At 43.1% G+C, this 21,401-nt stretch overlaps 1 protein-coding gene across 1 annotated transcript in view; it reads right to left on the bottom strand.

The window, feature by feature from the left end:
* Positions 1 to 2,098: 2,098 nt before the first annotated feature.
* MATN3 (matrilin 3) overlaps positions 2,099 to 21,401 on the bottom strand; it is a 44,708-nt gene continuing 25,405 nt past the window's right edge. The window contains exons 4-7 of the mRNA XM_088468139.1: positions 17,057 to 17,179; positions 14,479 to 14,601; positions 8,262 to 8,364; positions 2,099 to 3,173 (exon numbers count right to left, since the gene is read on the bottom strand). Coding sequence (XP_088324265.1) covers positions 3,122 to 3,173; positions 8,262 to 8,364; positions 14,479 to 14,601; positions 17,057 to 17,179 — 401 coding nt within the window. The 3' untranslated portion in view covers positions 2,099 to 3,121. The remainder of the gene's footprint in view (positions 3,174 to 8,261; positions 8,365 to 14,478; positions 14,602 to 17,056; positions 17,180 to 21,401) is intronic.

Raw genomic sequence — 21,401 nt, 5'->3', positions numbered from 1 at the left:
CACAGCTTTTCAATACACTGCGCTGTTTGGGGGGCTAAAGGATTTCTTCTTGCACCCCCCTGGGGATGCGAGCAGAAATCTTACAAACTACAAGCGCGATGCCATTTTCTGCCCTTAGCGCCACGGAAACAGGAGTGCGCTGAGCAGCTTAGTTGGAGAATGCCTGTTCTTGCGACTAAACACCATGTTTAAGGCGCGAGGGGCATGAGAACGGACTTTCCCCGACAAAACAGCACTCTGAATTGAATAGCTCCGGGAGATCCTTCCCGGCACTATTCGATTCGCATTGAATTGAATTCAGCCCTTAATGACAGAGGGCCTGAATCAGAGGTGGATGCACTGCTGATGATTGCACAGTTGGCCGATGTTTTTTGGCATTGTCACAATGGCTTAGAGACGGCGGTCGTAGTGAGTATTTGGACGCAGAGTGATTGACACTTAGGGGTAGAGATACTAAAGCTTCTAATACAGACAAGTGGAGGTGTTTCCCATAGCAACCAATCATATTCTTTCTCACATTTTCCTGAATCCAATAGAGAAATGATAAACAGAATCTAATTGGTTGCTGTGGGCAACACCACCACTTGTACCCTCTCCCTATAGTAACACCTGGGGCCGTAGGCATCGATGGCAGCGCTAAGTGACCCAGATGCAGCGCGATATGTAGCCTGGTAGAGAAAAGCCCTTCAGTACACACTCGGAAGCGGTATGTACAGGGATTTTCTCTGTCTTTACTGATTTTCCCCCTTATCTCCCCTTAGAACAAAGGACCTCATTCAGAGTTGGTCGAAGTGGCCGCACGGTCGTACGGGAAAAGGGGCCGGATATTCAAATGAATCCCTCGCAAGTTGCGTCCCTAAGTTCGGATCGGTAGTTGGCAGACTAAGAGGAGGAAGCGGTCGTAAAACAAAAAAATACGCCCCCTTCTCGTACGCTTTGCACGTCATCTCCGGGCATATAAGGATTAATCGAGACCATCGGAACTGGTCGTAGAGCTTAGGGTTGTCCATACCCTCTCTTAAGCTCTACGATCATGTCAGTGTAAAAACCTCCCATGTCACATGTGCCATGACGCTACTTTGTTAATTATGCACTCCCATAATCCGTATGCACTCCCATAAAACGCTGTTCGCATAATGAGGCACGCCTGCGTTCGGATCTCCACTCCCCCATTTTCAAGCACCTTCCCCTGTTACCACCCACAAACACCTCATTCTGTCACTCAAACTACCGACCTGGCTGTGTTCAAGGAGAGAGAAATTTCTGATCGTAGCGGCTAGTTTGCGCACGCGCATTGCGAACTTTACGCATGCGTAGTATAGCGAACATCGGTGGCGTACGACCGTGCGGCCGCAACGACCGACTCTGAATGAGGTCCAAAGACCCCAGACCACTTCTGTATGAAATTGCCTGTTAAAACTACAGAAACAGACTGGCTGCCATTATAAATATACAGTGTGAATAGCTGACCGTTCTTAACAAATTCTCTAACCATGGTAAAATAACAAACTAGGGACTGCACGGGGTCACCCATTATCTTGTCTGGACTATAAAAAATATAAATTTTTGCAGGATACACTTAGCTAATTATATGGCTTTCAGGGATATGTTTCCTCTGTCTAAATAAAGATAAATAATATATTTGTATTATATGAAGTGTATATAATTATATTGTATGATTCTATAAGCTATAAAACTAGATGATTGCTGTGTTATGTCATGTATTGTTATTATTCCTAAGCGTGCGCAGAAGCCAGCACATGGGGTGTCGCTTTGGGACGTCTCCCTCGGCCGGGTCATGATCTACCCTGTTCTCCCCTCCCTCTGGGACATACACTACTCACCTGGGCTCACCTCACCACCCAAGTCAGTAGTCTATGTCCCAGTGGGAGGAAGGGGCAGGGTAGTCAATGACTCGGCGGAAGCAGAAGTGCCGAAGTGGCACCCTTTGTGCCAGTTTCTGCGCACGCCAAAGTTATTATTACCAAAGGGTATATGTACTAAGCCTTGGAGAGAGATAAAGTGGATGGAGATAAAGTACCAACCAATCTGCTCCTGTCATTTTTCAAACACAGCCTGTAAAGTGACAGTTAGGAGCTGATTGGTTGGTACTTTATTTCCGTCTACTTTAACCCAGCCTTAGACTGCCAATCACTAATTATTGCTTCATCCACAAAATGGCTTCCTGCACTGTGGGCCTGATTCAGACCCGCTCGCAAGCGCTTGAGCGCTCGCGAGCGTGTCGATGGTGTGCTCTGCGCACGCGCTGCGGCCGCACTGCGCGTGCGCAAGCCCCGGAGCGAGAGAGAAAATCTCTCGCTCCGTGGCTCACTACAAAAGGGGCGGCTGTCGATGTTGAACGACAGCTCGCCCCGTTTTGCAGGCGTGGCGGGGGGGTGGCTTCACAAACGGAGGCGTTCCCATGCGAACGCCTGCCGTTTTGTGGGCGGCCCCACTGACATCACCAGTGATGTCAGTGGGAGAGCTTCAGGCTCTATTAGAGCCAGAAGCTCTCTGGGGCTTGCGGCCACGAGACCCTACCACAAGGGTCTCTTCGTAAGCCCCGATGGTCGCGATGGTCTTGACCATCGCGACCATCATCCTGGCCGCTTGCAATAGCTGTGGGTGGTGACCCACAGCTATGCGAGCTGCCAGGAGGCCGCACCAAAAAAAAAAAAAAAAACGCCCAGATTCAGAGCGAGTGTTCGGCTCTGAATCAGGGCCAGTGTGTGAGCAATAAGAGCTGTAATTTATCATTTATGTTTTTAACACATGGGCGCTTTATTTACAAAGTGCAAAACGGCCAGGGAGCCTAGGTCCTCAGACAATATGATGGAAGACTCCCTCATTAAGTGCCTTCATCCTTTTTCTTTAATATCCAGGAAAAATTCAAAATGGAAATGTTTATTTTAATAATACTGTTTCAAATGCAAACTGACAGTATGGGGCATAAATAAAATAAATGGTATTTGCTGTAACACTGTATCCATATCATCCTTTCTGCATGTATTTTCCAGGAATGCACCAGCAACATAAGTGACAGCAATGCGGCAGTATGCAGTACAGGAACGCACAAAGCTTAGGTCATTCCACGGCCAGCAAAATGTCTACTGAGGTGTTCTCAGTTCCTTCTTCCTTCATAGACTTGTAATGCCTTTGTGAGTTCATCCAGTGCATTTTGGTTAAGGAAATTTTTTAAATAAAATATATACATAATATTTTAGATTACATAAGAATAACATTAAAAAATATACAATATAATATAAAATAGTCAACAAGAACCACAATTAACAGATGTGCTCAGCTAATATGAATCTTGCAATCAAGCACTGAAATAAACCACATACTGTACATGGTATAATGAAGGCATTTCAGAGTCTGGGGTACCCTTTCCCAGAATAATTTGCATATTCTACCACAGAATTCCCAGGGTGCAATTTAATCCTACAACCTTTGGTGGTGTGGCATAATGCTGATTGTTACAAACTAGCTATGACAGGAACGGATTTAAGGGTCAGGTCTTCCCTTAGCACCATATAATTTTGACCCTTCCTCCAGCCACGGTACCTGTTTTTTTTTTGGCCTCTTGCAAGCTACGAACCTCATTTTCCGGGATCCCATATGGCGAACGCTTCCGAGACTCTCCCCCAATACAAAGTTGTAGTTGTGGGAGTGGTCTTGGGGCGCCTAAAACACCCTCTATAGCAGCAAATAAATTGCCAAAATAATGGTATTACCCTAAAATACCTAAGTAAATGCAAAGATATAAAGAATTTGACAATTCAAATGCGCTGGTGTCATATATAAATAAATGAGAAATAAGTACTCATATATACATACAGAAAATGAGAAATGAATAAACGATTAATACTTCCAAATGTGATGCAGTACGGTCTCAAGTATACAGTGCATCCGTTGTTGTTACAGCCTTATTCCAAACTGGAAAAATAAATTTTTGTCCTCAAAATTCTACACACGATACCCCCATAATGACAACGTGGAAAAAGTTTTTGAGATTTTTGCAAATTTACAAAACAAAAAATCACATGTACATAATAAGTATTCACAGCCTTTGCCATGAAGCTCAAAATTGAGCTCAGGTGCATCCTGTTTCCACTGATCATCCTTGAGATTTTCCTACAGCTTAATTGGCGTCCACCTGTGGTAAACTCAGTTGATTGGACATGATTTTGAAAGGCATACACCTGTCTATATAAGGTCCCATACTTGACAGTGTATGTCAGAGCACAAACCAAGCATGAAGGCCAAGGAATTGTCTGTAGACCTCCGAGACAGGATTGTCTCGAGGCAGATATCTGAGGAAGGGTACAGAAAATATCTGCTGCTTTGAAGTCCCAATGAGCACAGTGGCCTCCATCATCCGTAAACGGAAGAAGTTTGGAACCACCAGGACTCTTCCTAGAGTTGGCCGGCCGTCTAAACTGAGCGATCGGGGGAGAAGGGCCCTAGTCAGGGAGGTGACCAAGAACCTGATAGTCACTCTGTCAGAGCTACAGCATTCCTCTGTGGAGAGAGGAGAACCTTCCAGAAGGACAACCATCTCTGCAGCAATCCACCAATCAGGCCTGTATGGTAGAGTGGCCAGACATAAGCCACTCCTTAGTAAAAAACACATGGCAGCCCACTTGGAGTTTGCCAAAATGCACCTGAAGGACTCTCAGACCATGATGAGAGAAAGATTGAACTCTTTGGCGTGAATGCCAGACGTTATGTTTGGAGGAAACCAGGCCCCACTCATCACCAGGCCAATACCATCTCTACCGTGAAGCATGGTGGTGGCAGCATCATGCTGTGGGGATGTTTTTCAGCGGCAGGAACTGGGAGACTAGTCAGGATAGAGGGAAAGATGAATGCAGCAATTTACAGAGACATTCTGGATGAAAACCTGCTCCAGACTGCTCTTGACCTCAGACTGGGGCGACGGTTCATCTTTCAGCAGGACAATGACCCTAAGCACACAGCCAAGATATCAAAGGAGTGGCTTCAGGACAACTCTGTGAATGTCCTTGAGTAGCCCAGTCAGAGCCCAGACTTGAATCCGATTGAACATCTCTGGAGAGATCTGAAAATGGCTGTGCACCGACACTTCCAATCCAACCTTATGGAGCTTGAGAGGTGCTGCAAAGAGGAATGGGCGAAACTGGCCAAAGATAGGTGTGCCAAGCTTGTGGCATCATATTCAAAAAGACTTGAGGCTGTAATTGCTGCCAAAGGTGCATCAACAAAGTATTGAGCAAAGGCTCTGAATACATATGTACATCTGATTTCTTAGTTTTTTTTTTATTTTTTTTAATTAAATTTGCAAAAATCTAAAAACTTTTTACACGTTGTCATTATGGGGTATTATGTGTAGAATTTTGAGGACAAAATGAATTTATTCCATTTTGGAATAAGGCTGTAACATAACAAAATGTGGAAAAAGTGAAGCGTTGTGAATACTTTCCGGATGCACTGTATAGTATTCATCATTTATTAATTTCTCCCCGATACAAACCTAATCTTCCATGTCTGATTTGTGTAATGTGCCGCACCCATTAATGCAACTTAAGTTAAAGTGCTGCAGCTGTGCTTTAAACACAAGATACCATGGTACTGAATACTCGTTTTACAAAAATAACATATGTTTACTCCTCTGTTTGGTATGGGGAAGGCTGCCCATATGTTTATTAGTGTTGTTTATATAAAAAATATATAAAATGTTATAGTTGCATTTTGTTGGATAAGCATTTAGCTTCAATCAAATTGGGCACTTATTAACTGCACCCCCGGCCATTTACTGTAATGTGTATGCATTGTGTATTGCAATTTTTACCATCTTTTGTACTCACAGTCAGCAGCGCCTCCTGCCCTCTTACCTGAGAGGGGCTTCCGCTGCTGCTGGCTTGGGTCCCAGCGCTAGCTCAATTAATCTGGGAGGCGTCGGGACCGACGCATGAGCGGCAGTGGCGCCACGCATGCGCACGCCTAACACCAGCTTCTCGGCGTTGCGTTGGTTGCAGCCCTGAAAAGCCCTGTAGGGCTGCCCGAAAGGCAGAGCAGCGGCTTCCAATGGAAGCCGTTCTCTGCTGATCGCAGCCCGGACTGGCAGTCCCAGGGGGAGGAGACACCTCCCCATGGCTACCTGTCTTCAGTGTGACTGGCAGGTGGCGCTTCCAATGGGAAGCCACCTCCAGTCACAGTGAAGTCATTGCAGTCACGGACTGCACTGGCTCACTGAAGTGCCGGATTTTTTTGGGGGGGACTGCAGCCTTGCAGCCCCTAGGTAAGATCCGTCACTGCTCATAGTCAATCGACACCTGCTGCCGTATTCCTGGCATATCCTGTTACTTGCATGGGAGAGATGTGCATTTACTGCCTATGCATTTTGCGTCTGTGGTCAATTCAGAATAGGTTGCAAAATGCAACTTTATTTCTCTGATGATATTATACATTTGCTTCCAAATATGAATGAGGGCTGCAGTGGGGAATAGCATTGTGAAATAAAATTGATTTAATTGTTTGACCGAAAATTTGCACCTCTGCAAAGAGGGCTGTTCCACAACGGAACTTGATTTGTGAGCTTTTGCCCCAATTTTGCTCGTCTCTAACCTTCTTACTGCGTTATTTATAGTTGTTGGTTTTGCTTTTAAACTAATTGCCGCATTATACTATCACGTCCCAATCACGCCTCCCCTCCCTGTGACTTACATGCTGATGACTTGTCCCACCCACGCCCCATATCCTTGTCCTCCCTGGTGTGTCATTTTATTGCTGTGTGTTGTTACTAGACAAGAGCCTGATTCAGAGTTGTACGCTATAAGTATCAATGCTGCATCTTTGGACGCAGCAGTGATGCGAAAATATACTAATGCAACAGGAGCCCTTGCCTACATAACGGTTGTTAAACGATCAGAGTTGCCGCCCCTGCCCTGCCCCTGAATGGCCGCAGCATGTCAATGATGCTGTAGCTTAGGAAGCAATGCAAGCAATCGCGCAGGACCCACTCTCCACATGCACATAGAGGTTCATGCACGTAGGCAAATCCCAGACATGCATCAATAGTTTGCGTACAAGTCCGAATCAGGCCCTAGGTCAATCTATACTCTATTGTATTCATACTTGCCAACTCTCCCTGATTGTCGGGGAGACTCCCTGAAATAGTAGCAATCTCCCTGTCTCCCTGAAGAGTCTAGCAATCTAGCAATATGAGGTAATCAGATTGTTCTTCCTGTGGGAATGCTTTATTATATTGTATCTGTTTAATTTAGTGTGTACAGTTTTGTTTTATCCAACTGGCTGCTTCAATTCCACCCCTGTACCTCCTTAGTGTATTTGTTTTGTATTGCAAATAAAGGATTTATCAAATATGGCTTCATGGGTTCAAATATTCAGTGGCGCAAGTAGGTTTTCAGTTGATCAGGTAATGTGCGCGGCACGAGGGGGACGTGGCATGAGTCTGCACGACACGCCCCTGTTTCTTGTCAGTCTGAGGGCATGCTCCGCTCTCCGGGAACTGCTGAGCTGCCCCCAGTCACTCACTGCCCAGGATCCGTCTGGACGCCGAGTTCTGTGACTCGCTCGGCGGTGCAGCTAATGGCTCAGGCAGTAAGGTGGTAGTGGATACAGTGTACCGGCTACTAATTTCTACTTGGTATGCCGTTGCGCCCTGAACCACCTTACTTGCACTATGGCAATTAATGGACCAGTCCTGCCAATAGAAGCTGTTATTGACTCACATGGAGAACAGAGGCTATTTGGTGACCAGCATTTGCCGCTACAAAAATCTCTCCCTAGGTAACCCCACCAGTCATCAGCTGATAGTGTACCGACCAGGAGACAATAAGAGAAGGTACATAGAGAGATGTAGCAAGCCTTCTAAAGTGGAAAGGTGGAAAAGCTGCTTACAGCAACCAATCAGCTTATAGCTATTATTTTATATAATGTACTAGATAAATGATAATCAGAAGCTGATTGGTTGCTATGGACAACACCTCCACTTGTCCTCCTTAGATGGTTTGATACATTTCCCCCACAGACAAAATCGAACATTGACCATGGCTCCAGCTACAAAACAGAATAAACAAGTAGAGGTGTGGGTGCCCGCCTTACCAGGCACATGGAGCCAGGAGCAAGGGCAACGAACCAGGTGAAAATGGCATCTTATAGTTGGCAAAATAATATGTTAAACCAAAGCATAAGGCAGGGTCGCTCCACCAATTTCAAACCACCACATAGATCCCTTACTTCCAGAAAGGATATGTTTTGTAGTCAGTGACTCAATGTAAGTGTTGACTTTGCTTTGGAAAGCGACCAGACTTTCACACTTGCAGGGATCTTCTGTCTGAACGACCCGTCGTGCTTCCTCTGAGAACAAGGGGGAATGTCATAATTAAACCAGTAATAAATAGTAATGAATCATTTGCTTTTGGGAGTATCAGTATGTGACACACACTAAATAGTCTACAGTCTGCTTATATATAGTCACACAAGACAAAGACATAGGCATGCTGCATATCATTATAATCAGCAGAAGTTGTGTGTGCTATTTAGTTGCATTGCTGTGTGAATAAGACGCATTTGAAGGTAAAAAGATGCACAAAAAGACGCTTGGCGCTAACGAGTCATGCCACGGCATGGCGCAACTAGATAGGCTGTTTAACTCGAAAGGAGGCTAGATGTATGTGGACCCATCTGTATACTTACTGGCTGATGAGCTGTGTAGAACCCTGCTGTGCCCAAGCTCCATCTACCAGTATGTACAACAGTGAGTACTGCTGTACCTGTTATATTTCAATAAACCAACACCACTGGTTAAGTAACTGGGCTAGTAACTGGGCTGTTGATAGTGTGAGTCATCATCTGGTGTGTGCTCACATAACTCTGCAGTATCAACACCTGCACACACATCATTTTCAACACTTCCCCTGTCACATGTGTTGGAAATGATGTGTGTGCAGGTGTTGGTACTGCAGAGTTATGTAGGCACACACCAGCAGATGACTTACACTATGAACAGCACAGTTACTTAGTTACCAGTGGTGTTGGGTTATTTGGATATAGCAGGTACAGCCTTACTCACTGCGGTATATACACTAGTGATAGAGCAGAGCAAGGTTTCGTGCAGCTCACCAGCCGATGAGTGTATGATGCTTGCAGGTAGTGGAGCAGGATGCTGGAATCGTGTAATAGCTGGTTATAACCAGTTGTTAGGAGCTATGTAGGATACTCCCCGTCTCCCACCATGCCACTCTACACAGTTGCAAGATGTCACCATACATGTATATCTATGGCGGCCATCTTCGCACAGGGAATGAAGACAGTAAGGTGGAGTATATGCAGTAGAGCACTCAACTTTCAACATGGAGCTTATGCTCAGAAAACACTTTATGTAACGCATTCAGATTGTAAGGACTCCTATGGGATGAGAGTTTTCCATTCGTATCAAAGGGTCAGCATGGAGCAATTTGAATTTTACAAGTTCCCCCGTAGTGATTCCTGGTGAAACCATAATGGACACAAGACAACAGACTGTTACAAAGTAATTGAGACAAAAAGTGACACAATAGTAAATGCAAAGAAATTGTATGATTAAAGTATTGTCAGACCTGGTCCATTTTTTGAGATTCGTTTTATGCAAAAGCTAAATATTACAAATTGTTCCTCTCAGCTCCAAAACTGTGACTCTAAGGGGGTGATTCAATTCAGCGCATTCTGAATAGAGCTGGGAATGAGTTCCCGGTGCTATTCAATTGTCTCCATCGCACCCTGCACTTAAGTCTAGAAATGCAAGTTACTGCGCCTTAAGTTGGGTGTTTAGTCGTGGTTACCTGCATTCTACGACTTGAGTGCCAGCCGCGATGCTGTTAGCGCACACGCTAAACCCGAAAACAGCATTGCGGCACTAGTTTAGTCGGATTCCAGCTCGCATCTCAGGAGGTTGCAAGCAGAAATCCTCTAGTCGGGGGTAAACAGCGAGGTCAATTGAATAGCTCTGGGCATGCATTCCGGGCGCTATTCAACATTGTGCTGAATTGAATCGCTTTATCAGAAAGAGCCACTAGTGTGTAAACTCATAGCAGGGGAAATGAACAGCAGCACTCAGTACCATAAAATACATAAATACATCTTCCTCAAGTTGTTTAAGAAGCCTGATGAGATATAGAATATATATATATATATATATATCTCTCAAGAAAGAAGAGGAAGGGCGCTCTCTAATGTACAGAATATAAAAATATAATAAAATACAAAATGTGTAAATGATACAAACTGAATAAATAAAAAATGAACAATTAATGCAGCAATGAAGCTACTTCAATGATCAGTCCTAGATGTCGACACAAAGGATGAATCTCCCTTTAGTTTTATTGAGTCCTTTATTGGTTTTTAAATGATTTTGTAGAGGTCATAAATCCTGTTTTCAGGGTTAACAATGATTCCTTGTAATGTTACTGAAAAATACCATCAAACACTAGTCACAGTACGATGGAGACCCAACGCGTTTCGTCCCCACATGGGACTTCATCAGGGGAACATCATCAAATGACTGTATTATCAATCCTATTAATAGTCAGGAAAATGTGAACACTGATCAAATGATCCTAAGATCTGTTTACGGAGAAAAGACTGGAGTAGATGCACTTTATATAGTGGATGGATTTATACTCCCAGGTAAGGATTGCTCAGAAGCAATAATCCTGTTCCACTCCTGCAAAATACTGCTGACAAGTGTTTCTGCTGCAAATGCCTGAAACACTGAAACACTACTCCAGTCTATTCTCCGTAAACAGATCTTAGGATCATTTGATCAGTGTTCACATTTTCCTGACTATTAATAGGATTGATAATACAATCATTTGATGATGTACCCCTGATGAAGTCCCATGTGGAGACGAAACGTGTTGGGTCTCCATCATGCTTTGACTAGTGTTTGAGGTATTGTAACATTACAAGGAATCATTGTTAACCCTGAAAACAGGGTTTTTGACCTCTACAAAATCATTTAAAGACCAACAAAGGACTAAATAAATCCACTCTATGGGAAACAAAAGGGAGATTCATCCTTTGTGTCGACATCTAGGACTGATCATTGAAGTAGCTTCATTGCTGCATTAATTGTTGATTTTTTAATTATTCAGTTTGTATTATTTACACATTTTGTATTTTAATATATTTTTATATTCTGTACATTAGAGCGCCCTTTCTCTTCTTTCTTGGTTTCCATTTCCCTCCATATCTGTCTAACAGAGATATTAGGTGAAAGGTGCAGCCATCCACTCTATTAGATTTAAGTGTTGGTTACATATCAGTATCATCAATACTTTTAGCGCAAATAATAGGGTACCTTTGTGTGTATATATATATATATATATATACACACACATACATACACACACACACAAATACACACACATATATACAGTCAGGTCCATAAATATTGGGACATTGACAGAATTTTCATATTTTGGCCTCTATTCACCACCACAATGGCTTTGAAATGAAACAAACAAGATGTGCTTTAACTGCAGACTTTCAGATTTAATTTGAGGGTAATTACATCCAAATCAGGTGAACGGTGTAGGAATTACAACGGTTTCTATATGTGCCTCCCACTTTTTAAAGGGGCCAAAAGTAATGGGACAAACTAAACAATTCTAAATCTAACTTTCACTTTTAAATACTTTGTTGCAGGCAATTACAGCCTGAAGTCTGGAACGCTTAGACATCACCAGACGCTGGGTTTCATCCCTGGTGATGCTCTGCCAGGCCTCTACTGCAAATGTCTTCAGGTCCTGCTTGTTCTTGGGGCATTTTCCCTTCAGTTTTGTCTTCATCAAGTGAAATGCATGCTCAATCGGATTCAGGTCAGGGGATTGACTTGGCCATTGCATATCATTCCACTTTTTAGCCTTAAAAAACTCTTTGGTTGCTTTTGCAGTATGCTTCGGGTCATTGTCCATCTGCACTGTGAAGCGCCGTCCAATGAGTTCTGAAGCATTTGTCTGAATATGAGCATATAATATTGCCCGAAACACTTCAGAATTCATTCTGCTGCTTTTGTCAGCAGTCACATCATCAATAAATACAAGGGAACCAGTTCCATTGGCAGCCATACATGCCCACGCCATGACACCTTCACTGATGAGGTGGTATGTTTTGGATCATGAGCAGTTCCTTTCCTTCTCTTCTCTTCCCATCACTCTGGTACAAGTTGATCTTTGTCTGTCAATAGGATGTTGTTCCAGAACTGTAATGGCTTTTTTAGATGTTGTTTGGCAAACTCTAATCTGGTCTTCCTGTTTTGTGGCTCACCAATGGTTTGCATCTTGTGGTGAACCCTCTATATTCACTCTTGTGAAGTCTTCTCTTGATTGTTGACTTTGACACATATACATCTACCTCCTGGAGAGTGTTCTTGATTTGGCCAACTGTTGTGAAGGGGTTTTTCTTCACCAGGGAAATAATTCTTCTGTCATCCACCACAGTTGTTTTCCGTGGTCTTCCGGTGTTGCTGAGCTCTCCGGTGCATTCTTTCTTTTTAAGAATGTTCCAAACAGTTGATTTGGCCACACCTAATGTTTTTGCTATCTCTCTGATCGGTTTGTTTTGATTTTTCAGCCTAATGATGGCTTGCTTCACTGATAGTGACAGCTCTTTGGATCTCATATTGAGAGTTGACAGCAACTGATTCCAAATGCAAATGTCACACCTAGAATCAACTCCAGACCTTTTACCTGCTTAATTAATAATGAAATAACGAGGGAATAGTCGACACCTGTCCATGAAATAGCTTTTGAGTTGATAGTCCCATTACTTTTGGCCGCTTAAAAAATGGGAGGTACATATTGAAACTGTTGTAATTCCTACACCGTTCACCTGATTTGGATGTAATTACCCTCAAATTAAATCTGAAAGTCTGCAGTTAAAGCACATCTTGTTTGTTTCATTTCAAAACCATTGTGGTGGTGAATAGAGGCCAAAATCTGAAAATTCTGTCAATGTCCCAATATTTATGGACCTGACATATATATATATATATATATATATATACATATACATATATACACATATACACATATACACACACATATACACATATGTGGTGTAGCTATTCTATTCGCATCATATGAAGAGCATCAGCTAGCATGAAGCTATTCTACAGTATGCAGTGCAGTGTAAAGGGACATTACATATACAATGAAGTGCCAAAAGTCATGAGATAGATGTCTAGTATCCTGTAGAACCACTCTAGCCCAGCGAAGTCCAGCAACTTGAGGTGGCATTGATTCAACAAATGTATGGAAGACCAATGGAGATGTTGGCCCATGCCATCTGGATAACTTCCCACACCTCCCTCATATCTGTAGGTGCAGGATCTTGGGTGCGAATGGAGCTCTCAACCACGTCCCATAAATGCTCTATGGTGTTCATGTCGGGTGAACGTGGTGGCCACAATGCTCGTCGGAACTCTCCAGAATGCTCCTCCATACCAATTCTGGACAACTTGGGACTGATGACATGGTGCATCATACTGATGGAATATTGCATTGTTGTGGATATACATTAAGTCCATGAAGGGCTGCAAATGGTTATCAAGTAATGCAATGTAGTGGTTACCAGTCAATGACGTGTTAAGGCGGACCAGTGGTCTCAACCCATGCATGTGAACACAACCCACACCATTATTGAATCACCACCAGCCTGCATAGTGCCTTATAACAGCAGGTCCATGGCCTCATGGGGTCTGAGCCACACCCAAACCCTACCATCAGCCCGAAACAACTGGAACCATGACTCATCAGACCATGCCACATCGGACCATGCCACAAGTCCTCCAGGGTTCAGTCACGAGACCAGGTGAGGCACTGTGTCCGGTGTCGTAGTATTAACATGGGCACTTTGGTGTGGTCTTTTGCTTTCATATCCCATGGAAGCTAAATAATGGTGCACAGATCTGCTGAATATGCTTCTGGCACCTCCTGCATTGAATGTGGATGTGATTTAAGACCGTGTCACTTATCTGTAACCACGGACAATTCTAGCAAGATGCATCTGGTCACAATCATTAAGCAAACTGCTCTGTCCACAGTGGGTGGTAATGCTTTCCTTGAGGTATCTCCTGTACACACATGACACCGTAGATTGAGGAATGTTGAATGTCCGCAGAACTTTGCAAATGGAATGTCCCATTCGTCGGGCACCCACTGTCATGCCACGTTCAAACTCTGATAATTCACCTTGCCACGAGCTGCCTAGCCGGTGTTCAAACTGTGTCACGAGATGTCAGATTACCACCGATGCAGGTCTGGGAATTTCCAGGATATCACAGTATGGTGAGGCCACCTACCATTACCTTTATATACTGCTATCCCATGACTTTATGCACGTTAGTGTACATGCTGTACATAAGACAAAGAAATGTGAAAACGCAGAAAGAAAATCAAAGTAGGAAAGGACATTATACTAGGAGCTGCTTACGTGAACAGGTTCTTTTGTCTGGATTGAGCGTATACCCAGGAGAACATTTACATTGATAATGTGTCCCAGTTGCCACACAGATATGTTCGCAGTCATGTCTTCCCGGGGCGCATACATTTACACCTGTTATAAAAGGACAAATTTAACATGAATATATATGATATATCTATTTATACTTATAATAAAGTTATAATGGTTGTGTCTGCATAGAATTTTTTGGGGGAGAGATGTACCCCTTGGGTGTATGAACTATGGAAAAATATATTTTTTTTTTCCGAATTTCTGTTTGTCTGTCTACCTGTTCATTCTTGCATCACGCAAAAACTACGGGATGAAAATGGATGGCGTTTTCAATATTGCATAGCTTAGTCACCTAGAAAGAAACTGAGGTATATATTATGTCAAGGTGACATCAGGGAGTGAAGCAATAAAGGAAAAACCAGACGCTTGACACTCAGGGCACGATTCAGACCCGCTCGCTAGTTGCGTTTGCACGCACCCAGCATACGCAAATTCTGCAAAGGCCGGCGATTGCACGGCAAGGCATTGGCATGTCTTGACGTGCAATTGCACTGGGTATGCAGACTCCCACTAGCATGTCTTAAGACGCCCACTAATGCACGTCATCTCTACTAAGTGTATGCAGCCATCGGTACTATCGAGTACCATCGGATGCGATTGCAGCACTTATGGTTGCCCATACCCTACCGCAAGCACTGCGAGTGCTTCAGTGTGAAATACAACCAAGTGACGTGTATTATGACGCTCTGTAATAATTATGCACACTTCTAATAACGACATTAAGATGCTCAGACACGCCTGCGTTCGCACCACCACTCCCCCACTTCCATCGACCAACCCCTGTACCACCCTCTAACGGCTTGTCCTGCCACTCAGTCTAGCGAGCTGTCTATGTGCTGCAAGCGAACGTTTCCTGATCGCCTGGACTAGTTCGCACACATGCACTGCGATGCGTACACATGCACACTTTGCAAACCATCGCCAGCTATGAGCGAACGCAGCCTGGCGAACACAACCTAGCGAGTGGGTCTGAACCGGGCCCTCAGCACCTGCAGTGTGCAGGCTTCTCAAGTCAAAAATGATGAGATGTACATAAATACATTTTTGGGGGATAAATATACTTTTAGGGACTGTTTATGAACTATCGAGACTATCGAGATTAGAACAGGCTCCTCAAGTCCAAAATTACTATATGTATAAATATATATATATATATATATATATATATATATATATATATATGTATTGCATACCCCGAACGCAAACAGTTATATATGTATGCATATAGAAATACATAGATATTGTGGCAGAGAGACTCAGGTGCCACAGCTCAAGGCATTAAAAGGCGGTCTGGAACCTGGAAGAACCCATTGTTTCAGGCTCACAACCTGGGTGAAGTCCATAATCCGGGTTTTCCTGGGAGCAGGGTATGGGCTCCACCTCAATAACTTCAGGAAGTAACTTCTCTATTTAGCTGGGCTAGATGTTTAAACTAGTGCTCCTGCACCAGTATGTGGCCAGGTGATAGTCAGGGCTGTTGAAATTAAGTTAGTTTTAGGGAGTCCATGCCAGATATGCTGTATGACTAGTCCAGAGCTCTGGAGTGGGTTTAAAGGGCCAACAAGCTGAGCATTGCATGTGGCTGCTGGAAATAAAAGTCACACAAGACTTGTAAAACTGCTGGTGTCTGTGCTTCTTTCCCTAAAGTGGTTCACAATATGTATATCTCAAGATCTATTTTGTAGGAATATCCAACTATATTTAAGCACTAAACCGGCAGCTTATCTTGACTCATGAAATTGCAGTATATATGTCAATCCAATAGATGGCGCACAAAGACAAATACCACATATCAAATATACATCACAATATCAGATGTCTTTGTAAAATTAGTTCCGCTGAGCAATAACATACGTTAGCATATAAATGTAATAAATCCAAGTCCTGCACTCTCATTTCATCTTCAGACAACAACGGGGTGCACAGCTGATATCCAGCAGCAGAAGGGTGCAGTAATACATACAGTGTAGAGAGAAGACACTCTCAACCTTGTATACAATCAAAGGGTTCCAACATGCCTCCTTTGAACCTATGTTGTGATTGTGCACAAGGTTGCAAGCTTGACAAAGATCCGGATGGACCGAAACGTTGCATAGGCATCAAGTAATATATATATATTTAAAGTGCTCTAAAGTCTAGCAACACTTTTAGTCATCCTATAATACAAGAAGGCATCACTGTATTTTACCCTTTCAGATGTCTGCCACGTATTTCAGTTGTGTCAATTTGTAGTCAAAATAATCTCCATGCACAGGCTCCTCAAGTCCAAAATTACTATATGTATAAATATATATATATATATATATATATATATATATATTTATATAACCTGTGGTAAAATGGGAAAGTTTGTTTGAAGCTATATGTTCCTATCGCATGCACACAGCCAAATCAGCCATTTTGTGGGCACAAAGAGCATGATGATGTCCTAAGTTTCTAGTGGTCATAGATACAAAATGGCTTCCTCCATCGCCTGGAAGTGATATAACATCCTTACGTGAACAGGTCTTCTTGTCTGGGTTCAGAGTGTAGCCTTCACGACACTTGCAGTAATACGATGTCGCCGTTGCTGCGCAGATATGCTCACAGTCGTGTCCTCCCGGTGCGCAGAAATCCACACCTATAAAAGCATGAAAGACCATTAGCATCGAATATATGCAACAAGATTCAGACTATCTGGAAAATGTGCTAAAATAAAACCATTTATTATTGTATTTTTGCAATAACTAAATATATATAAGTTGAGCACAGTGACTCAAACAAGGGAAATATTACAGAGATCTAATACGCATATAAATACAATACATACAGTATATAATATAAAAAAGAATAATACGTGTTCATGATATGTGTTCAGTAAGAGGGGGCCAGTTATGAACTAGACTATGTGATTGTACAGAAGATGTATTGATGTACTGTACAAATGTGCCTATTTGTCGGCCTAGCACATAGGTGCTTGCCTCATACTTGCTTACTTTTAAATTGTGTCATCACGGCCACTCCCCATTCTGCGCGGTGCTGAGATTTGTGGCATCGGGCAGCAGTGACTGGGCCACAAAGTTACAGTTCAATGTGAATCATGCCAACATGCCCTTAAACCAGGACCCGGAATGTTGGTCTACTCTACCGGGAGTGCCTGTGAGCGTAAGCATGTATGGCTCACCTACATTATACTAACTCTGATTACTTAAAACTGTTTAATGTAAGCTTACACTCTATATTCTTTAATGGCCTTCGCTGACAACAAAGTACAACCACAAAAAAATGTTCATAATTCATTACACGTTAACAAATTTAAATTGTACTAGAAAAGCCCAGACATTGTATATAACATACAGTACAACATAAAAGCTATATAAGAAAGTGTTATCTGTATAAAAAAAAGAATCAACCTTACAGTGAGCATGAAGTGGCTGACGGTTCAGCAATAGATTATTGGTGAGTAAATGGCACATGACAATGATTAAAAAAAAAAAAGACTCAAATACAATCAAACAAAATCAAATCACCGGGACATCACACCTCTGCGGAGGGGCCCGTTCCAATGGAAGGCTGGTTTTGCATGAAATTCTGCTATAGCTTTGCTCATCTACACTCTATAGGCAGTTTAGGCTCCTGCCTAAAGCGGCACTGACCAGGTGGCAGCATAGAGATGATTTTATTTTATTTATTTCCATTTATTTTTGTTTTTCTACTACTTAAGACTTTACCAACAACCCATCTTTCTAAATACAAATATTGGGGGAAGGGGATAGATGGAGAATAATGCTCTAGAATTACTAATTTAAAGGAGAAATCTGCCTTCAGAGATTTCTATTATCCAGGCAGATTACATTTTTTGACATGTCGATGGACACAGCATATAAGATCAAGTGTGAATATTGAAAGGAGGACTAATACTGATGGTGCAATGTAGTCAGCATCCCGGTGTGCGGGATGCTGACGGTCAAAATACCAGCGCCGAAATTCCCACAGCGTCGGAATCCCGGCTCCAGTATTCCGACCGCCGGCATCCCGAAGGTAAGTATCGGGGTTAGGGGAGGGTTAGCTTTAGGGCTAGGGATAGGCACTAGGGGGAGGGTTAGGGTTAGGCACTAAGGGGGGAGGATTAAGTTTAGGGTGCAGGGAGAGGGAGGTTAGGATCAGGCACTAGGGGGAGGTTAGGGTTAGGCATCAAAGAGAGAGGGTTAGGTTAGGGTAAGGGTTAGCATTAGGGCCCTTACCTTGTAGTGTCGGGATTCTGACTGTCGGGATGCCGCTGTTGGTATTCTGACCATCGGCATCCTGACCTCCGGGATCCCGTACCCAGCCCTTGATGGCACCCTATTACTTTACATAGTGATTAATTCAATTGTTTATCAATCTTGGAAGATCTTTTGGATAAAAATAATGTAAATGTGATGGGTAAAGGGGCCTATCCATTTATAGACTTGGAAGGTCTGAACGACTAGCGTTCAGACCTTCAAGTCGCCGGGTGCTGAGCGGCACTGAAAGACGTTCACTGAACGTCTTTCCAGTGCTGCCGCTGCTGCACATCCAGCTTCTTATCTCCTAACATGCCGAACCTGACGACTGTCGTCAGGTTGACTGGCATGTTGGAGAGATAGTCGGGGTCGGCAAGGACCCAGCGTGCACGCGCATGGCTGGTCCTTGCCGGCTACCCACTAGCAGACTTTCTGCACGTTCCGACCAAAACCTCCTGTTTTTGGTCGCATCGTGCAGAAAGTCTTCTAATGGATAGGCCCCTTAAGAATGCTGAATTTAATATTAATGATGGAAACAAGTCCAATGTGAAGAATGACAGGACACTGTTTAAATCCCCCATTACCCATAACACCACAATGGTTGATTTCAAACATGCGGACAGTGATTGGGAGAAGGTTAATCTCTCTCTAGAATTGAAAAAAGAGTCCCTGAAAAACTTCGGGATGACACCTCCCTTGTAACTAAGGGGCCTATTCATCAACACTAAAATAATGTTTTTAAGGACATTTTCCTTAATTACCGTTATTTTAGTATTCATGAAGACACTTAACACAGGAGATAACACTGATATCTGCTGGTTAAGTCCCCCTGCGTTAATTTCCATACTCCCCATACATTAGTACATTAGTATGGGTTAGTACATTAGTACATTAGTATGGGGATATGGAAATTATGCTATTCATCAAATTCCGAAAATTATTTATTTTCGGAATTTGATGGAGTTACCATCTGCCACTGTGAAGTGGCGTATAGTAGGTGACACTTATCTGTGTCATCGTGGGTAAGTCCTCCTCCGCTCCCTCCGGCGCTCCTTGGTCTCTCCTCTGGCTCCGGTGGCTGTTCTGACACGTGTTCTCCAGCAGAGCACAGTAAAGTTTAGAAAAAAAAACAAAACTTTTTTTTTCTAAACTTTACTGTATTCTGCCTGGAGAACACGTGTCAGAACACCAGATGGAGCCGGAGGCGGCTGCAACTGGCAGGTAAGCCGGGGACGAGGGAGAGGTGAGCGGAGGAGGGAGGGGGTTTTGGCACACAGAATTACCGCAGCTGCAAGCAGTGCTGCGCATGCGCTGGTTTTACAGATGTAACAGCGCATGCGCAGCACTGCTTCCAGCTGCAGTAAGTTAGTGTAGATAGGGATAACTATCTATTTCCTGAAAAGCTGTAATCGCAAAAATGACAGCTTTTTGGAATAGATAGTTATAGGGAGGAGGAAAGATGAATTCCTCCGGTAATTAGGTAGAACTCCATGTGAGTTCTAAACCTAATTACCTCCAGAGAAATTCTACTTATGATGAATAGACCTGCTGACAAGGAAGGTGGAGTCATGGGGGAAGATTTACTAAGCTTTGGAGACTGTTAAAGTGGAGAGAGATAAAGTACCAACCAATCAGCTCTTAACTGTCACTTTACAGGCTGTGTTTGAAAAATGATAGTTAGGAGCTGATTGGTTTGTAGTTTATCTCTCTCCAATTTATCACTCTCCAAGGCTTAGTACATCTGGCCCTTGATCTTTGATATAGAAGATTATATTAGGGAATCTCTTTTTATGAAGTACTGTCTATGGATCCCAATGGTTTGTTGTAGGAACTGAAAGAGCTGTTGGATCTGGCCCTTGCCAAAGGGGTGATACCAAAGAAAGAGTATAACTTCCTGTCACACCAAGAAATTTTCATTGGGTGCCATATAATTTCCGATATCAGTTTACTCATCTCTAACTTTACTTCTTGAAACTTGTGGAAATAGTGAGCTGGTACTCGGGATATTGTTTTCTTACTCTATATGAAGCTTTTTTTTTACTCATATATCTCTCAACAAGCTGGAGTTGAAGCCCAGACAATGGGGACAGCCATGGGCACCAGATCTGTGTCCAACTTTGCTAACCTCTGCATGAGGAGGCTTCAGCACCCTATGGAATGAACCTGGTGCGCTATGGCCTTTATATTGATGAACTTTTTATTATCAATGGGAAGAGTTGTGTCGATTTAGCTTTTGAATGAGTTGAACAGTTAAACACAAACACTTTTATTTAAATTTTACACAGCAATTTGACTATTCCACTGTTATTTTCCTGGATGTCACCCTTTCAGAAAGGGATAATAATTATTTCTATCAATGTCAATAAGCCATTAGATTCTAGTACTTATCTACACTATAAATACAGTTATTATACAGGAAATATTCCCACAGGAGAAGTGAGAAGACTAAAGCTCCGTACACACGGAGCGAAATAATGATCAGACAATGATCAGATGATCATTGTCAGATCGTCCTGCATGTGCTGGATCGAACATCCAGCACATGCAGCAACCCCCCAACTACTTTAATGACCCAGGATCAGTGATCGCGGGTCCCTA

This window comes from Taudactylus pleione, unplaced genomic scaffold (assembly GCF_031769625.1).
Source record: "Taudactylus pleione unplaced genomic scaffold, aTauple2 ptg000081l, whole genome shotgun sequence".
Lineage (NCBI taxonomy): Eukaryota > Metazoa > Chordata > Amphibia > Anura > Myobatrachidae > Taudactylus > Taudactylus pleione.
The sequence above is the reverse complement of the archived record's forward strand: the minus strand, read 5'-3'. Positions and strand labels throughout refer to the sequence as shown.